Here is a 20868-nt window from a genome sequence, read left to right as displayed (position 1 = left end):
TAGATAGTGATATTAATAAAGCTGGATCAAAATGACAAGTAAGAATCGCTTAGGGTTTGACGTGACTTTCCCTAAAAATTGATCTGAATGTTAGTTTGACATCAATTAACTTTCACTTTGCATGGAATATTGCTAAACTCAGGGATTCATTCTTGCAATTGCAGAGAAAATATTTTTTTTTTATTGAAACTTGGAAAAAGGATGGATCTGCTTGTCTCACAAGATCAAATCAGGTTTAAATTCTGTATTAATTTATATAGGGCCAATTCATAACATGTCATCTCAAGGCCCTTTAAAGAGACTATTCAACCAAATTATACAATCAGATTGGGTCAAGGTTTTCTATCTAAGGAAAAGCAGTTGATAGGATCCACTCATTGACTTGACAGCAATCCCTCAACCACCCTGGCCTTTTGGATCATTTTTCATCAACAATTCTTCGTCATGCACTCTGTTAAAATCAAAAATCTCCAAAATTAGAAAAATTAACAACAACCTCTGCAATAAGTACAGGAAATTTGGATTTAGGTGTGCCTTGCGTTTCAAGACAATCATTTATGATATCACTTCCATAGTGGGAGGGAAGTTTGCTGCCTGCAAAAGGAAGTGCACAGAGTTCGTATTTTTTTAAGATTGCTGATTCTTACGTAACACGTAAAGCTAATTTTCAAAAGGTTAGTAACCTGCATGTATTGGAAATAGTGTAAAGTATTTTGTATCTGAAGCAAAAATCACTGAAGCAAAAAATAACATTACAAAGACAATCTTTTACATGAGTTGACTGCACAATTAGAGGACTAGAAAAACAGGAATTAGCAATTACTAATTGGCCCAAAGGGACAATAAACAATCTACTGAAAGAAACGTGTTTACATTAGTAATGTGACATCAGGGCATAAAAATAAAATCAGAACACTACACCTTGGAGGGTTTTCTGTGTCTAAACAATGGGTCCCTTTACTGTCTCCAAGTTGAATAATTCTGTCTAAGTTCCTCTGCCTTTGCAAAGTGTTTTTTCTTGCCTCTTGGCTGTGATTACTGAGGTGAGAAACACATAAACAAGGAGTTTGCTGTTATCTGGCCGATCATAATAAAACACAGCCTACTCCCCCCTTCCTCTTCCTGTTGGGAGACTAATGGGAAAATGAGCCTCTGTGGAGTTTAGACTATTTTGTAATTAGAACGACCACCTCATTGCTTTGGCAGGTTGACCTTTGTGACCGCTGTGTGCGTGACAGGCTGTTTTAAGCTGTCTTTAGATTCTTTTGTGTTTTTCTGCGTAAAAAGATATGGCAGTGGGGGATCACCTTGGAAGGTGAATAGAAGTAATGCTCGCAACAAGACAGCCTTTAATCTGAATCAATGGGACTTTGACTCAGTTTTTCTGCAAAGATTTCAACTATGTAGGAGTCTTTGTTAATTCTGGTGGCTCGCACTAGAGCAGTGGTTTTGGTTGGCATGATCCAAATGACTGAGAATTTGAAAGGTTTTTTTTTAAGCATTCATGCCTGCCATGCAAACCATGAAAGACTGGTATGTTTGACCTTTGTTGATGCAAATGGAAAGAACTTTCTGTAAATACCAGCCAATCCGATTTTCACTGAAGCTGCATGCTTCATTAATATCCAGAGATTGTGTGACTAACAAATTCTCGGGTTCATTTTCTACTTTCAAATTTTGACATTTTTTTGAGCAATTTTTTTGTCAAATTGTTTAGAATTAAATATCAAAGTTGGATATCTTAAATTGCTTTGGCTTTTTTGTAATTTTTGTTATTTAGTTAAAATGACTAAAATGACTATTTCTTTAAAGGTATCTTCAATTATCAGTATCATATATCTTGTATCAGTATATCTGTTTCTATCAAAACAGAGAAGATGAAATCAGCCTCAGTTTGTACATTTGACCACATTTCTACAACAAAAATCTCTTAGATTTGAACAGCTTTTAAGATCCAGTAAATGTGTCAGCTGCAGTGGAGCCCAACGGACAGGATGGGTGTATTTTTGAACAAAGAGAGTGGTATCATTTTCAACAGATATTGTAGTCCAAACAGCCTTTTGGGATGTTTATATGCCATACACTGACATTGCAATAGTTACATATTTGTTAAATATTGTGCAGCTAAACAGATTTTTAGATTTCTCTCTACAACAGCTGCAAACGCCTAACATGTAAAAAGAGATGGTTATCTAAAATCAGACAAAGAAATAGTCATACTTCTGACCCCATCATGTTTCCTCTGTCCTGGTCACATTTAACATGGCCAATAACATGACCAATGTTACACACCCTATTCAGAGACCTTAAGGACCAGCACCAAATACCATATATAATCATTCTATGACCCCTTTAACCTTCTGACTGTTGGTGCAGGCAAGCTTAGATAAGTATCTGTTTTTGTAGTAACCTCCTGATTTAATAAAGTCAATAAACAGTTCCTTTAGTTGAATTAAATTGGTCTCTTATCTTTCCTTTTTTTTTTTTTTTTTGCGAGCAGCTTTTAGAATTGTCCCTCTGTGCGCTTTAGATTAATGTCCCTTAGAAAAAAGCTAAGGATAACAATTTTAGATGTTCTGAGTCACTTACATTTACTTGCAGAATTAAAATTGTCTTCTCTTTTGGCTTCCAAGGGATAACTAGACATTTTTTTCAAGTATATATGTTCAGTGAAAAGTTCACTAATGAGAACTGTCAATACCTTTTGTGCTTTTTTGTCAATCCTGAGTTAGTTTCAATATATATGAACAGTTCCTTTATTGGGAAAAAATTAATTAGACTTTTAAACATTTATTTCTCTGTGCAAAACAGGATTTTACACAAATAATTAAAATAATTTTCTCAAAGATGGTCTTATGTAAAGACAAAAAAAAATACTGCTGCTGATAACCTAACATTTTCAATAAAAACTACTGTCATGTTTACTCTTATATTCGTCATTTTTGTTTGGATTAAGCAGACAAATGATAAGCAATCATCAAATTTAGCAGTTTTTAAGCAAAAAAGCAACAGGATGCCCTTCATTAGAGTCCTGTCACATCTTGTCGATTTAGACAGCCTATGTCCGACATCCCAGAATTCCCTAAAAAATGGCATACGCTGAACTTTCCATGTATTATTTTTTTCAATTTTGGGCGTATACATAGCTTATTCATAACAAGTCTAGAAATTGTGTCCAACGACAGCGTAACTTAACGCATAGCAGCATAATGCCCAAGAAATGTCTCAAGCCAGTGTCCTGAGGGGGGCAGCAATGCGCTAGGAGGCGCCCAATCTGCATAAAAAGATTGATTTGATCCTGGTATTAACCAAGCAGCTGTTTACCACCTGGCAAAAAAAAAAATATATATATAAAAAAAGAAAAGTAAAAGGTTTGTAGTCGTATCAGATTCTGCGTCATGTCTGCAAGTTTGTTTGTCATGGCCGTGGGCATGAACACCGGGAGGATCCATCACACTTACCTTCATGCTCACCTTATGATGGGGATGAAGTCTGGAGGACATCTGACGGTCTCCTCCTGCGAACCCCCTTTTATACCAAAACACTGCCAAAACGCCATTAAACAGTGTCTGTAAGTTAGAAACATGTTCAACGGTCGTCTGTAGCACATGTTGATATGTGTTGGAGATAAGTTCTTGAGAAGTTACGCATAAGTTATGCAAACCTTACTCATAGGTTTTGGATAGGCTGGACATGACATCTTATGAGGAACTTACACCTAACATATGTCAACGATCAAATAATTAGCCTGTAACGTATGCCCCATGTATGACATACACACTTGCTGTATGTCAACGTGTGCCAGTGTGTTTCAGCGTGCTTCAGCATGTTTCAGCGTGTTTCTCAGAACCTATACAAAACGTACTCATAATTTTTCCAACGTATGCCAGCGTTTTTGCTGGCATACGTTTCCGTACCTTCACTTATAAGGGGGCAAAGCCTTCTTTCAGCCAGCTGCCTGGCAGTGTTTGCAACAGGTGAGAAAAGGCGATGCTGCACAACTCTTTGCTCCAAGCAACTTGATAATAACCAGGCTCTTTGCAGCATCAGAAGTGAACATTATGATGGAATACCGCACTGCTACTAATGATAGTCTTCCTTTTTTTAACATAAAAATACACCATCTGCTAGTTTAAAGTAAAATGTTTTTCTTTTTCTTAATTTTGAACAAGAGACAATAAATCACAGCTAGGTGAGACCTCACTGAAATGAAAACCAGTTGAAGAAAGTGCTGAGTCCTCTCTCAAAGGGATGGCCATGTGTGAGTTTTGTATCTGTGGGTGGGGTTCCCCACCAGGAGAGCACAGATGGCCCCGTCCCAAAAACACAGGAAGCTGCTGGGTGGGTTTAGAGCCACTGTTTTGCTCCAAGAGCAGAAGGACCGTGAGAACAAGTGTTTTTCATGTTCTGCTCATGTTATTAGCCATGGATAGATTTTTATCCTCTGCAGAACTAAAACAAATATAATTTTACTTTAAATTTAGCTAATAATCCCCAACAATGCATTTAGATCCACTATTTTGATCTGAATATGTGAATAAGATCATGTTAGAGGGAAAGTAGAGGTCTGAGGACAATTGAGGTGAGGAGGAAATGGTGACACCCTGAGAGAAAAAGAGAGGGAAGGGCTTTAGTTGTAGCCCTCTGAAAGACACACAAAGAGAGAGGGGGGGGGGACCTGGGAACACGAGAGAACTTGACTCAGGTTGCATCCAACAAAGAGTTTGTTAGAGCAGACATGAGGGAAGATTGAAGGACTGCAGCGACCAGGGCTGAAATGTTAGAAAAGAAGGAAAGGAATGACCAAGGAAAAGAGAAGGTGATTGATGACAGATCACAAGAAGAAAAATATTTTATCAAGCCAGAAGCTGAAGAATGAAATTTGGTGGAATCCAAGAAAGGAAATTTACAAAACCTGGACATAAACCCTGGCGAGTGTCACCTTTCAGTTGAGCAGGTATCCAGGATTACATTGTATACAGAGACTGGTGCCTTGTTTGGCTAAAGGATTAAAAAAAAAATAAATAAAATTTAACACAAATGTTGTTGCTGAAAATATTTTGTTTGCCAAAATAAGACATCTCGGAGAGTCATAATTGGTCTGGTGAGTTATTGTATGCTTTGAATTTTGAGGTAACCTGGTGTTGGTTTGCTTTCTGCACAGGACAACCTGAGTGTTTTTCTGCGAGGCTGTGAGGAGTTAGGACTGAAAGGCTCCCAGCTGTTTGACCCTGGAGACCTGCAGGACACATCGACACGTCCTGCTGCAAAGTAAGACTCAAAGCTTTGGTGTCTCTCTCCTTCTCTCCTACCATTTATGTTCCAGAGCCAATGATCCCAGTTTGCACTACAGGAGGGATGTTTAGCTTTTACTGTCTGCACAAAGACACCTGAGTTATGTAAATAGATATTAAGGAATACAGTTGTTGAGACATGTATTGAAATCCCTGGTAAATGTATCAAATGCCTCAATTAGGTTAAATTAATCTTTTATGATAGTAGTTTAACTGTAAAACAAAACTGTGGGATTCCAAAAAAAGAAAATTAAAACAAATCACTGGAATTTGTTTGCAAGTTTGAAGACGTTTCGCTTCTGATCCAAGAAGCTTTTACAATTCAAAATGTCAGGAATAGCGTTGATTTCGAGGTTTTATACAGTAGCCCAACAAAGCCTTGTTTTTTGCTTTGAAAATATGCAAATTGAAATCGACAAAAAGGGTTTGCCCCTTTTTAATTTTCTTTTTTTGGAATGACTATGACCTGGATGACTGAGAGTCTTCACCAGCAAAACCATGTGATGAAATATTTTACTTTGAGTACGAAAGGAAGAAAAACACTGGTTAAGATATAATTGTTGCCATTTTGCTGGCAATTTAATATTTAGTTGCTCAAATTTCCTATTAAACAAATCTGACTGATGTGTATTTTTATGGCTGCGTTGTTTACTTTTAAAAACTTGATCATAAATTATATTTTCTGTTTTTTGTATTAGAAAATTTGACTTAAGGTATATTTTCATTAATCCAAAATCAAAGACAAGGTTTTTTATTTCACTTTAAATCAATGCAAAGAAAATGAATGATGTTTAAATTATACCCCTGCAGTACGTCACATATTAAGCTTGTGTTTCCGCGTATCTTTTCCAACGCTAACAACTTTGGTATTTATCTCTATTGGAGGAAACACATTTTAACAGCCTAAGGTCATAGAAATTTTTTTTTCACATTTCCATAAAGTTGAGTTTTTTTTTTGTTTTTTTTACATATGTTACTTTCATCCTGGAAGTGGAGCTAGCTCTTAATAAATACATATTAGACATTGAAATGATTAAGCATTTACATACAAATTTATTGATTATATTTCCACTTTTACAATGCATTTACTTTATTTCCTCTTTTTATTACTTTCTTAATATTTAGGGCTTCACATTTCCCAGAATGCTAGAGATTGAAATGTAGTAGATTTTCTCCAGAGGGTCATTGATTTTCAGAATCAAAATCGTTAAGTTTCAGATTTTTATAGGTTGCTGTTTTCATTTTTTGCTTGTTCTTTACTTGTTTTTTTTCAATCAGTGGAATTTTTTCTAGATCGACAACCACTAACTGTGGAAAATTCTATAAACAAATATTCCATAGCTTCGAATCAGTAGCACTCCAATTTAATCTTGTAACATTTATTTTCCTTTTTTTAATACATTTTGGAGTAATAAAACAGAACTTTTGGATTTGGAACTTGGCTGACTGTATTTTGTGCTCATGCTCACCTGACTGGAATAAAATCTGTTTTTCTGAGAGTTCGATCTGCCAGTAAACGGTCAAAGCCATGTCAGAGGGAAAATCAACTGATTCAGGTCACCAGCTGAGAAATCAATGCATCAATAACTTAACAACCATATTCAGAGTTTATTGTCTTGCTGCTTTTTCTGATATACTAATGATCTATTTTAAGCATATGGTTGGGGATTACACAAAATAAAGAAAGGCAATGTATGGCTTTGATTTATATGGGCTGAATGCTGCTTAGCACTTCAGCTGTGTGTCAATAGAAAGCTTGTTAAACACTGATTGTGCTTTTCTTTCCTCCACCTCTTGCCGTCAGTCATTCTGCATTGCACAATGATTGCAGTTCATTGCAACATAAATTAGTAAATGACAGGGAATGGAAGTTTGTACAAGCCTATCAATGCAGAAACAATGGCATATCTGTTGGAGACAACTGGTCTCTGTCCAAGTACAACAAAAGACTTTGCATCACTCACTCGGCCGTGGCTCCTGCTTTGTTGCTTGGAAACAAAGCCAAGTGCATGTTATGTTTTATACTAATATCAGAGTTTGTGTGAATGTGTGGGTGTCTCTCTTTACGTTTAGCATGTTCTGTTCTTATGCTAAATGTGTTTAACAGAGTTTCATTCACATTAGGGGCTCAGAAGCTGCTTTGGAGATCAGATGAGAGAGGATAAGTGCTGCTCTTTGCACTTGTTGCAAGTAGCTGCTTGAGGGATTCTGTCAGACGAAGGAACTCTTTGAAAATGTTTAGATGTCTGCATTTACTGAAACACGTGTTTTTATAGATTTTATACTGAATATATTTTGTAAATATCATCTTCTTTGTGTTCATTCAACTAAAATAATATTAAAAATATTAAAGCAGAGCATTAAAATCTCACCCAAAATGAATTAATGAATATCCTTAGAATTTTCTACATACTTCTTTGCCATGAAAGGCCCAGTAGTCTCCCATGCTTGCACCTGAGAGGCATTAATGCAGGCATGCAAAGGTAGTAAAATCCTTAAACCTTTAAGTAGGATTTGTTTTTTTTTAGAATACCAGCACTTTTTCTGAGGAGAAGGATCACCCTGCCTGGTTAAATTAGTCAATATGCTAAATATGTAGAACTGAAAAGAAATAATAATAATCATGAGGGAAGTTAGCTGCATTAACTTGGACCTGAAAGGAAACTGAGGTGTCATTGTTCCAGTGGCCCTGTGCTATTTCCAGTAGTTATGTAACCTTCTGCTGTACAGGATGCTGTTTCCTTGCCCTTCAGTGACAGAAGACACTTTCTGTGCTTCTTTCATAGGAATCCAGGCTGGTATTTACTCAACTGTAAAGGGACGTTTGAATTGGAAAGACAGATGGGTTCTGTTTTGCCATGAGCTCATCTTAGAAACGTTCTCTTAATGACAAACGTACAATCTGAAAGGAGATTAATAAGGGAATGAACATTTCACTCCACTTTATCAGGCATACCTTTATGACCACCTGTCTAGCTTTTTTCTCCCCCTCTCATTTGCTGTCTGCCCTTGGCAGTCAGAGTATTGACTCCTTAAGTACCCTGAAGGTGTTAGCTGAGCTGTTATCAGCAGATCCTCTAATTTAGCATTGTGGGAAAAAAAAAAAAGAGAAAAAGTTTCTCTTCAATAATAGTGTCTTTGTTTTAAGGGATCTCCAGATCTGCTGCAGGACAAACTGCTCCTGCCTACAGCCGTAAACATCTGCAAAAACTTGTCGAAAAGAAAAATCCTGAGTTACAACTTTTGATCCCCTTTGATGCCAATGAAGTTTTTTTTTTGTTTTTTTTTTATTGAAGTTAAACCTTAAAAATTTCCAGTTTGTCTTGAACATCAAACGGTTGCTTGAATTGATTAATATCTTATGAGTTTGGAGGTTATGAACATCTAAAATGCAGCAGTTGACAGGCGGGAGCTGCTGGGTATCTTACCTGTCAAGTACAGAACTATTCATCAATGAGTCTCATGTTCTCGCCAAGTATGTTCTTGAGAAGAACACAGGAAATGATGGACTTGGGGAGAACGGGAGCATGCAGCATAAATATGGGTCAATTGGAGCAGAAGCGTACTTGTGACGTCACCACACGCTCGTCTAGTGTGGAGCTGCATTTCACCTTCTGTTATTTATAGTCTGTAGATAATAATAAATTATGAATTTTTTTCATTTAGTGGGGGAATAATAATTAACACAGTCAGATAAACACAAACCAAATTAACATTTTGCCAAATAAAATAATAAAATCGCCTTCAGAGCCTGCCGTCCTTCACACACACCATTCTGTATCCTGAGAGAGGGCTGCTGCAGACGGGTTAGGTTTAGGGGTGTAAATAATAATCGTTTTGTATCGATGCATCGATCCAACAGCCGACGATCCGATGCATCGACACATCCGCAAGAGTATCGATTCATGTTTTTTTTCTTTCTCCGGTCTATTTTTATCCATTTCCTCCGGGGTGTAATTCTCACTCCCGTGCTGCGGTGGCGCTAAACCTATTTTGCTCTCCTACCTCGCTTCCTGGTTATACTCCTGCAGCAGTGTGTCGCAGTGAGCTTGACACAGGCATTTTTGATTTATGCTCAATATTGAAGCGTGGTCTGCGCTATATGCTGTGGGTCGAGATACGGCTGAGGCGGTGAGGAAGTGGGGGAGAGTTTGTCTGACAACGGAGGGACATGAGGGCCAAAAAGAGCGGAGATCCAGGTGGAAAAAGGGTCCTAGAGTTCTCGCACACCTCGCTCTTCTAGCTGGTCAACCTTTACGAGTTTTTTTACGCAATTTCGGTCATAAAAACAAAACAAGCCGGCACTGCGGCTCTGTCTGCGGCAGTGTCTGCGGAGAGGTACAGCAGAGTGTCTTTTGGAGGGGGCGGGGACGTCGACACTCTGGAGCCGAGGTATTGTATTGCACTCATTGCACTGATTGTGTGCAGTATTTTTTGATGCAAGGTCTTTCAGAATCTATAAAGCAGGGCAATAATTATTTTTCAGTGAATGATGTTTTCATTGGTCTAGGTGGAGTACAACTTTTTTACTTCTGTTATTTGCTGTTGTTTCTCAAATAAAATGCACAACAATATTACAGCTGTCATTGATTTATTTCAAATTTGAAACATTGTCTAGCCTGTAAGGTAAAAAAAAAAAAAAAGAGCCCAATTAATCGAATTGTATTGTGGTGTATTCTTGAGTATTGAAAATAATCTAATTGTTGATACTGAATCGAATCGCCATGATGGGTGTGATTTACACCCCTAGTTAGGATTAGACCTGCTGCCGTTACCCTCGAAGCTCTGCTTGTTGCGGCGGGCCTCTCAACTTCAGAATTTTTTTTTCAAATTACACATTAAATCGTTAAATGGGCCATATAGTGACGCTTAAAAGTAAAATGTTGCTACCTCACATGATCTTAAAAACGACTTTTATTGAAGAACAGCTACAGAAAAGATAACTTTTTAACTTAATACTCTGAGCTCTGTGAGCGCTCCATTGAAAGCTGCTGCTGCCGCATTGCATTCTGGGACAGCTGTCAATCTCAAGAACACAAGTCTTCTCTAATGCTTATTCAGTAAAGAGGGAGAGGCGAGAACAACATCCGGTCGGTTCTTGGTTTGCTGTTCTTGTGAATTGGAACAATACAAGGACTGAGGCTGATGACATTTCATGAGTACACGAGCACATGAGAATGCACAAGTTCACATATTGAACTGGTGACACATATACTGTCATCAGTTCGCCATTAATCATACAGTTGGTCACTTTTAAATGATAGCTGCAACTAAAGACTAAAAATACCCACAGATGATTTTTTTAGATGCCCTGACCATTTTTTCATCCCAGTTTCTTCAGGTCAACTTGAATACAACCATAATACATGTGAGAGATGAAGCAGATCACAATGGATGTGATTCAAGGTACATGGAACAAAAAAGCACTGCTGATGCTGTGCCTTATTTACCTCAAGAAAATATTAGAAGATATTTACTGTAGTTATGCAGCTTTTCAATAAAATTAGGCTTTATCAGAGAAATTGCCTTTTGCCTTAATTCAGATTGCATGAAGCTTTGAGCTGACAGAAGGAAGTTGGGAATATTAACCATCTTTATATATCTATAGTTGTATATTAATCCAGATTTTCTTGCTTTTTTGTAAAAAATGAATTTCATAAAATGAGTTTTGAATTAGAGTCAGAAAATGTTTTACTGCCCTTTGGATTTGTTATGGTAATAAGGTGCTGCACATAGTCAAGCATATATACAGCAGAAATAGAATAAACAAATGCAAGTTGTATTGGAACATTTCACTAAAAAAGAACAACAGTGCAAATTTTGCAGAGAAAGAGCAAAAATCAAATTAGATGAAATGGTATAGACTGCCTGCTTCACATGAATGAATCAACCACATTTCTTTATGTTATTTTTGGTTAATCCACATCAGGCTTCATTCAACTGTTACCTGTACCAATAGAATCAATTCACTGACAGAATAACATGGAAGAAATGTTTTGGATGTTTTCTTTGACTGTAGCCTCTACATATGAGCTAATATCCTATGGAATGTGAATAATTTGTGCAGGGTAATGGCAGAGAAAAAGCAACCTGCCCTCATATCTATTCAGCTGACAGACAACTAGGATTAACAATGGAGGACCTGTTTGTGATTCATTCCCTGCAGCTACTTCCAACTTCTACCTCACCTTACATCTCACTATTTGTTTCTCAGGTCACTGGGAAACTCAGTTATCTGCCATTTAGGTTTCACTTACCTGCTGAGCGAGTTTGGCCCTTTGACCCTCGGGGGCTGGTACCTATATAAGCATTCTCATGATATAGGAATTTGGTTGCATTACTGTAACCTAGTACCCATCCTTCAAGTGTCAAAGGCTTTTTTTCATCAAACATTAGAGAAACCTAATATTCTGCATTTTCTTAACCTTTTATATCTTGGTTCTTGGCAGTCTTTTTTTTTTTATTTGATGTTTATCTCTATGTGTGAGTGAAAATGTAGGTGAGAATAGGCGCAATCTGAGAAAATAATAAAATTTTAGAATTTACCTGCTAAGTTTCTTTTTAAATTTGTTTATTTATTTTGTTATGATTTTTATAACTATTTGTACATCTCGTCTCATATCCTATCTCTAAAGGAGTGCCCAGCAACTCTGCAGAGAAAGTTAATCTTCGCTCTTTTGGTCATGACTCATGGCCATTGGTGTAGATATGAACATAGACAAATGAAAAAGCTCACTTTGCTGGAAGTTTTTTTGACATGTTACTCTAAAATGTGTAAAGTGTTGGTTTCTAAACATAGACACCCATCAGGACACAGAGTTAATATGACCTGGTAATAATGAAATTCAATTAATTATGTTTTTACGTCTACCTAGTTCAGTGTTTTTCCACACCATACGCTATCAGTGTATATCTGAGTTCAGCAAAGGTCACATTTTACAGGTTGATACAGTGTCTAATAGTGGATGTTATTTTGAAAGGTGAGAAAAACTTTAAGCAGGAAACCAAAATTGGATCAACAAAATGATATATACGTACTAACTATAATAAAGTTGTGAAAGTTGTGAGCAAGGGATTTGGAAAATGGCGGTAGAGATTCATGATACTGGTAATTCATAAATTTGTTTTCCTGTTTTTCATATTTGGATAGGTGTCTGAAAATAGGGGAAAACAGTAGTCTTAAAGAAAAACAAAAAACAAAGAAAAACAGATTATTTTCTTAAATCTTAAATTTGCAAGTTTAGAAGTTAAACATTATTATCAATTATCATTTTCTCTTTCCCATACATGCCTTTACATTTGGCCAACGTGCATATTGAGCTTACCTCCATTTACTGAAATTGCATCTATAGACTCAGTTCATGACAAAGGGATCCTTGTCGGTAGTTTTTAAGAGAACTCCGATTTGCATCCAGAATGAAAATGGACCCACAGTTGTTGTTTTTTTTTATTTTGCTAAAAAAAGGTAAGATAGAGTACCTTGTTGAAAATGACTTCAATATTATTGACTTTCCTACAAAATTACAATTTTGAACAAAATAGCTGTAGTATCAGACTGTAGTGCTTTTCCTCCTCTCCCATGTTTATGCACAAACATTTCATTTTAAGCTGCCATCTGAGGAAAACTCTGAACTTGTGCTATGCTCCTTAAAGCTTTATTCCATGTTATGAAAGAAAAATAGGATTCTCTACAAATCTTTTACTCTGGTGTCTTTTCTTTGTTGTTATTTTTTGTGTGTTTTTTGTTTTGCTTGTTTTGCACCAACTTGGCTAATACTCAATTATGTGGTTTTTGACATATATTCTGGGAATCCTCCTTAAGAGGACTCATTAGTTAAAACCAAATGAGTCCTATATGCTATCAGTATAAATCAGGATATTTTGTACCTTTTCATAGAGAAATGTTGCTCATATAAACTGTGTGTGTCATCTTCCCCAGGGTTAGAAATGTATTTCTTTTTTACTCTACCAGTTTAACATGGTCATTCGGCATTAACTTGAGATAAACACACTTCTTGAGGGTGAACCTATGTATCTGATGAGTTCTAGAGCACAATATGGCTAATCAAGCTAGAAATGTAAATCCCTTTTATGTCCCACAATGGGGAAATTCACTCTCTGCATTTGACCTATCCCCTTGGGGAGCAGTGGGCTGCCATTGTGTGGCACCCGGGGAGCATTGTTGGTTTATGCGTTTTTACTCAGGAACCCAGGGTGGAGGCTGTGGGGAACAAACCGGGTGCAACCTTCTCAGAGCACAAGCACAATGCTCTAATGACTAGGCCAACCCTCCCCCCACAGGCGGGGATACTCTCCACTGTACTAGCAAGAACTTCTCTAATTTTAGTCATCAGCAATTTTCTTTGTGGATTTCTGTCCATCATTTTGCACTTCATAATCTCAACAGTAAAAAAAAAAAAGAAAAAAGCAAGCACTAAAGTCATTGATCTGTTGAAGCTGCTGAGTAAAACAATGAGTTATGGTGATACATCACTCCTGCCAGCAAGCTGTACAACCTCTACAGATTATTGCAGTTAGTTCTGGTGCTGTTGCTGTCTTTGGCAAATTGAAGTTAAATAAAGGTGTGTCCTAAATTCCTCTACTGTTTTAGTTTCAGCATGTCTCACATTTCTCTTTATGTCTTTGTATCTTTGTCCAGGGGAAGCGACGGCAGCCGAAGACTCAAGAATGTAAGTGTCACTTTTTGTTTAAACTAACTTTTTTGTCTGTTTGGGCTGCCATTACTAAACATTTTTTTTTTTCTTTTTATTTGTTTTGCTTTTTCCCTTTTTCATTTACTCCAATCAGGTTTTTATTGTAGTTTAAATAGATTTTTTTTTGCTGTGTGTGTTGGGTATCTGCTCGAACACCTCCCTGGCATTTTTTTTTTTAAAGTGCCTCTTTAAGAAGCAGAGGGCATTGTGATAGCCCTGCCCACTCTGCAGTCAGAGCAGCTCCACTCTTTCTCAGTCCCTTCACTCTCACTGTGATGCTGGTGTGCACCGAGCAAGTTAATGTGTGCAGCTACAGATCCCACAGCTTCAGCTAGATCATTTAGCTGACTGAACAAACTCTCTGCTGCAATAGCCAGCATTTACAGCTGCAGAGAAAATGATACGCAAGTTACCGAATGGTGATCCTTTAGCCTGGACCTGCGTTTGTGACGTGCACTGTGGATTTGCCTTGCACGCTGAAGACTAAAGACTGGGGATTGGACGGCAGCTGTCTCTGCAACGCATCATATATAGAGAGGTGAAGGTGCTGTGAGAATAATCTGCTGATGTGATCATAAAGGTGTTAGCAAACAGCTTTGATGTTACCTTGAAAAAAGCTGCCTGGAGGAGTGGAAAATATCTGTAATGGTGTAAACGAGATGAGCCAATTGTGCAAAACAAAGATCTAAAGGAGCAATTACCACACGGAATAGATAACTCATCTTAATTTGGGTTGACATCAGAGGACACTTTTTAGAGCTGTTTTGCAATCTTTTGTGTTTTTGTAATGTAATATAAAGAGCTCATCATCACCTTTCAATTGAACCTTATGGATTGACCGTGTATTACAGCTGCTGGAAATGATAAAATAACGATAAAATAAGTGTGACACACTTCTCCTCTCCTCTCTCTCCAAGGCCTGTTGTTTATTTTACTGTCACTCAAACTTCACTGACTTGTTTTGAACAAATGGTTTCTTTCACCTGGTCCATGTCATTGCTGATGTCAGACTTCACGTTTGATGCAGTTGTCAGTTGTTATGGTGTTGCTTGTCTAGATAGTGCTGGTACAGACCTTCCAAGCTTCTTGCTGTTGTGTTGTATTTAGGATCAATACAGAGCTGTGTTTCATGCTCAATAGTGAGCATGTGGAACACATTTGGTGGCGACCTAGATTTACTAGAGATGCGCACATTATACTGGTGACACTGGAGTGCTGTACTTTGTTGCTGAGAGTGGTACATGATGCTTATAATAAGGTTAAATGTTGAGGACATTTTTAAAATTTGTCCTCTAAGTTGTGTTCAGCCTTTAAGCTCATGATATCTGATGCTGATGTTTTCTCCAAAGTTGAGAGATAGGAAAAAAATTAAATGAAAGATTTTATAAATCTCTAGTATTAAACAATCTGAGCAGGCAAGAATATAGCTAAAAGTTGTCTCGGACTTTACATAGGATTACAGCGGATTATTGAGACAACCTGTGTTTCAACAGAAAGCTTGTTTTTTTTATCTTTTCAACCATTATAATATTTTTTGCCAAAATAAACACAGCTGATTCAGTTCAAGCATTTGTCATATGATGAAAGCAAACATAGAAATAAACATAAGTTACATTTAGCACCTTTTAATTTCTAAAGAGAATAAATGTTCAGCTACATTTGGTCTCTTTCTGCTCATATCCCCCAGGGAACATTATCCAGCAAGGAAAATAGCTCCACACCATGTGTGATGCACAAAGGGTTTAAAATCTGCAATGCAGTTTTCAATCTTGCAAAAGAAAGAAAACACATTTTTACATTAAAGATTGCATAAGTTTGAATCAGTGTCTGTTCTCAGTTTATCACGCTACAGAAATATGTTTTATTAATCACCCATATGAATTTGAATGATTAAAACACAGCTAAACATATTAAATTAGGCCTCGGAAGTATTGCTAAAACGTCCGTTTTAGCAATACTTGAAATTTCTCAATTTTTGAATTGAGAAAGCTTCCTGGAGAGGTGGCGAAACGTCTTCAAATCTTGGAAACCAAGTCCAGTGGATTTTATTTTTTACTTTTACGGAATGACTATGACCTGGATGACTGAGAATCTTCATCAGCAAGAAAATACGCAGATGTTTTAAAGAAAGAAATAGCTAAATATTACATTTACAATCAGATTTTTAATTAAAGGGGGATAGGTGGACTCTATGCTTATGTATGACTCATGTTTAGAAGCGAAACAGAGGAGAATCACTCTGCTCTCTGACTACAGACAGGCTGCAGCTGCTGCGTCAGAGTCCCTGTGTCTTGAAGGTGGGAGGGGCTTGCTCAGTAATTGTTCGCTGAAGATTGTAAACTCACAAACAGTGTCAAACAGACAAAATAATGCCACTAGATTGGTGGCTAGCAAACTCTTTAGAGGGGTCTGAAACAGTGGTAAGTATATAGATAAAGCCGCTTAATTGGTAACAATGCATAAGTGGTTTCACTGTTCATTTTTATACTGCTGGGCCAGCGGGGGGGCTTTGCCGAAGGCAGTTGCATGATAACATGAGGTCGCACTTTTTGACACTCCCCAAAAATCCTGAAACACCGGAATATAAAACCCATATTTAATCCTAGTGCAATATAACATATTGCATGACTTTTTACACATGTAGAAGAATACATTTATCACATCTCTAATGTGTTTAAAAAAAAAAATGTGAATCTTCTTTACACAGCCTTTAAGATAAGGATTTGCCACCTTAACAGAGCCAGTGCTTGTTTAGGGTAGGGATATCAGCTACTATTGACATCTTATTTACCCATTTACAATGAGGAAGATGAATGTTGCAAAGGCTGAAAGCCAATGACCCAGTGGAATTCTGGCCATAGAAATGTGGGATTACCTGAAAACAAAAATAGGATTTAAACAGACAATATTTGTGAGCTTTTAATGAATATTTTCCATAAATCACCTCTTACTCCAGATAACGGAATCATTACCTTTAACACTAGAAATCCCAGAGATACGAGAATTTTCATCAGCCTGCCGTCTCCCCGCAGTACTTATCAACTCATGAATCCCTTTTCAGATGTAAATTAGCGCTGTGGCTGGAGAACCATTCCACCCCCTTCAGTTTCGGTTTCAGCTAAAGTCTCTCTCTTTGAGACTGTTTTACCTGAGAGCAGGGGGGGGGGGAATCATATTTGTAATTAACCTCTCAAAGCGAAAATTACACTGGTAAAATCTTTACCAATATAGACATGTTAGACATCGTTGTAAAGCTTTGATTCTCCACAATTCAACCAACTAGTTCATTTGATGGACACAGCGAGCACCAAAGAACAATTAACACAGATATAGCAGCATGTCAAAATGTAAAGATGACAAAGCAGTCACAACAAGCAGTTGCTGTTCAAAAAATACCTATTATTTTCGAGAATAAAAAACCCCAACTTTGAGTCATGTTTGAACTGATGCAGTTTGGGATTAATGCAGCTCGGGTGTTTTACTTACCCAATTTTTTGGGCTTAGAGTTCGTAAGTTATTTGCTTTTCCATTTTGGTATGCAAAATAGGCGAGAATTTCCCAAAATGAGCTGGATATTAAGAGGTTAAGTTCACTGTGGTTCACAGTAAATGACTCAACTGGATGTTGACTTCACTCTAATTACCGGGCCCTTCCATTTGCTTGTCTTCTCTGTGTATTTGAATGGCAGAAGCTGTTTGCATTGACAGTGGACGTGCAATAAACACATTAAGCCTGGCTGAGCCCTCTTATCACTGCCTCCCCTGTGGCGTGCAGGTTGACATGGACACTGTAAATATAGCAGGAAGCACCCTGCCAACAGTGCTAAAGGTGCAGCCCTGTGTCATCTCAGGCTTAGACTGTATATTCAGCATTTTGCACATTAATCTGACTGCAAAGAAACTGAAATGTGTGCTGTATGTTTTATTTTCTCATTCACACTTAGTTTGTCCATTAGTGCAACTAATCAACAGCAGAGTTTCTACTTTAGCAGTTTTTCTCTACCTAAAAGAGTTTACTCTGATCTAATCATTTATCTAATAAATCACAGTGGCTACTCACAGGTCAGAATATGGATCAGAGAGGTGTGTGTAGCTGGTTTTATGTTCCCACAAAAAAAAGCCTTGCTCTTGTTCTGCTTTCTGATGCTTCTGGTTATAGTGCCCGCATGAGTATTCAAAGATTATTAACCTTTTTGTTTTTAAGATTGTAGCTTTCATTTTTAGGAAGCACTGCACAAATAATTATTTTAAACTATAAAGAAGCAATTTTTGTATTGTTAAGCATATAGTTCCGAAACTCATGCATTCCATTTTGATAGTTTTTTTTATACCATTTGGTTTAATTAGATATTCATGCATTTGCTGAGGAGTGTAGACCCTAGAAATGGATATAAACAGTCATATACCTTAATTTAAAGATTTGTTGCTACTTTATAATTTTTACAGAATGAATTAAGACTTAGAAGGACAAGTGTTAAATCATTTTCCTTGGTGCTCAGAGGTCATTTAACCAAAATACATACCGGTAACTGTCGGTTCATGCACCACTTTTTTGAGTATTTAAATGTTCATGCCAGCCATGGCTTGTTTCATAGTGCTTAGTCATCAACTCCTGGGGAAGTTTGTGGTATTTCCCACATTAAAAGCAGACTATTTGCATACCTGCTCTGTTATTTATTTGTTTACTTTATAGAAAAATGTTTATTCAAAGCCACATTGGTTTTATTAGACATACAGTGCGGAAAATAAGTATTTGAACACCCTGCCATTTTGCAAGTTCTCCCACTTAGAAATCATGAATTGGTCTGAAATTGTCATTGTAGGCGCATGTCCACTGAGACCTGATCTAAAAAAAAAATAAAAATACAGCAAATCACAATGTATGATTTATTTTAAGTATGTATTTGCATGATACAGCAGCAGGGTTTTCAAATACTTCTTTTCCCTTCTATATTATTCCTACATATTTCATGATTAATATAATTCCAACATGCCAAATATTACCTGAATTTTGTAATAATTTAATCTGTTTCTACCTGCAGGTTTTAATCACAATCTACTGGCTCGGTCGTGCTGCCAACAGCTGCACCTCCTACAACGGGCCCACGCTGGACCTAAAAGAGTTTGAGGGCTTGCTGTCACAAATGCGAAAGGTCATTATATTATATCATATTATATTGTATTACTTTAAATTACATTAAATTGTATTATATTATAATGAACAACAATGGTAATAGATTTAATCATCTAATCAGTTCCTTGTACAGTTACACTCTTAATTCTGCTGGTTATCTCTGTAACTATGGGGAATTTCATTTCTTATGAGCTGATAGCCACAAGCTTTTTCTTGCTGTCACCAAATGACCATCTAGTGTGGCATTAAACGATATAAAAACAATCTCTGCTTTTTTTTTTTTTGGAAGTCCTGGAAAATATTTGAGAAATGATCTCAGAGAGAGAGAATAGCATCATCCACCTCAGGTCTGGTCACGACCTTCATAATCCAGACTGCTGGAAATTCTGATGTTGCTGTCCAGAAGGACAGAGAAATGCTGGAACTCTTTATACAAATCTTCCTGTGACTATCATTCACAGTAATGATGTCATCCTAGATGAAATTTTTCCACACAGTGACATCCGTTCACTGTCTGTAAAAGAGAACAATTACTGCCAAATAAGCAGAATTAGTTTACCAGATGTTTACACATTGCTTATGGGAGAAAAGAAAAAAATTCCATTAAATAAAAAAATTAAAAAAAACGCTGATATAAAAGAGGAGTATATTAAAAAACGTTGTAGTCATGCTTTCCAGTGGGTTCTAAAAGAGGCTTACTGAAAAGCATGAAGCAGGTGGATGTTTTTCTGACTGAACTAGCCTGAAGGAAGCTCTTATATCTGTAAACATTCTTACATATCGAAAACAGATAAAGCAAACGTCAAACACAATACCCACACACCATGGAACCTTCAAGAATACAGAGATTTATGAAGCTGTATGGCAGAGCTTTCAGGGGTCAGGAAAAGGAAGTCATTTGGTTGTCAGGAAAGGTCTTTCCCCACCTTCCATTAGTACCAAAGACACATTTCAGCTGGTGGCAGAAAAAAGAGAAAGGTCACTAAGGTGAAGAGAGAGTAATGAGCAAGGATGTAGGCAGAAGATAATAGGGATATTTTAAAAAGGTTGTTGACTAAATAGACGTGGGAGGGCTGTGGAGTTAGCTGAGATGCATTATGCAGCATTCACATTCTGTCTTACTTTCAATAAACTGAATCAAACACCAGTTTAATCTATTTTTCTTTTGAGTTCAGCTGTTTGAAAAACTGAAATGCATGTGTTTACACATTCTGTAACGTAGGAGGCAGAGACAGTAGAAAGTCCTCAACGCAGCATTCGGGACAGCGGCTACATTGACTGCTGGGACTCGGAACGCAGTGACTCCCTCTCTCCGCCACGCCACGGACGAGAAGATTCATTTGACAGCCTGGACTCCTTCGGCTCGCGCTCGCAGCAGACTCCGTCACCGGACGTCCTGGTCCCACGCGGCAGCAGTGATGGTAGGATTTCATCCAGCCCACACTGTTTATATAGTTCTTCATATATTCTTAAAAAAAATCTGCAGAACTAAATTTACTGTGAATTTACTTAATGTTTGAAGCTCTACCTTCTATTTAAAATTTAAAAACAAGTTTAGAATAGGGCTGTGCAGTGGGTAGCACTACTGCCTTGCAGCAAGAAGGTTGAGGGTTTGATTCCCAGCCCAGGGTCTTTCTGCATTGAGTTTGCATGCATGGGTTCTGTCAGGGTACTCCGGCTTCCTCATACAGTCCAAAAACATGACTGTTATGCTACGTTCAGACCGG

At 37.3% G+C, this 20868-nt stretch overlaps 1 protein-coding gene across 1 annotated transcript in view; it reads left to right on the top strand.

Moving 5' to 3' along the window:
* The window catches only part of limch1 (LIM and calponin homology domains 1), a 112866-nt gene that overhangs the window by 52641 nt on the left and 39357 nt on the right, over positions 1–20868 (top strand). The window contains exons 4-7 of the mRNA XM_015381822.1: positions 5165–5271; positions 13954–13984; positions 19050–19160; positions 20364–20562. Of these exons, the coding sequence (XP_015237308.1) occupies positions 5165–5271; positions 13954–13984; positions 19050–19160; positions 20364–20562 (448 nt within the window). The remainder of the gene's footprint in view (positions 1–5164; positions 5272–13953; positions 13985–19049; positions 19161–20363; positions 20563–20868) is intronic.

Source organism: Cyprinodon variegatus, unplaced genomic scaffold (assembly GCF_000732505.1).
Source record: "Cyprinodon variegatus isolate N-32 unplaced genomic scaffold, C_variegatus-1.0 Scaffold242, whole genome shotgun sequence".
NCBI classification, from domain to species: Eukaryota; Metazoa; Chordata; class Actinopteri; order Cyprinodontiformes; family Cyprinodontidae; genus Cyprinodon; species Cyprinodon variegatus.
The sequence above is the reverse complement of the archived record's forward strand: the minus strand, read 5'-3'. Positions and strand labels throughout refer to the sequence as shown.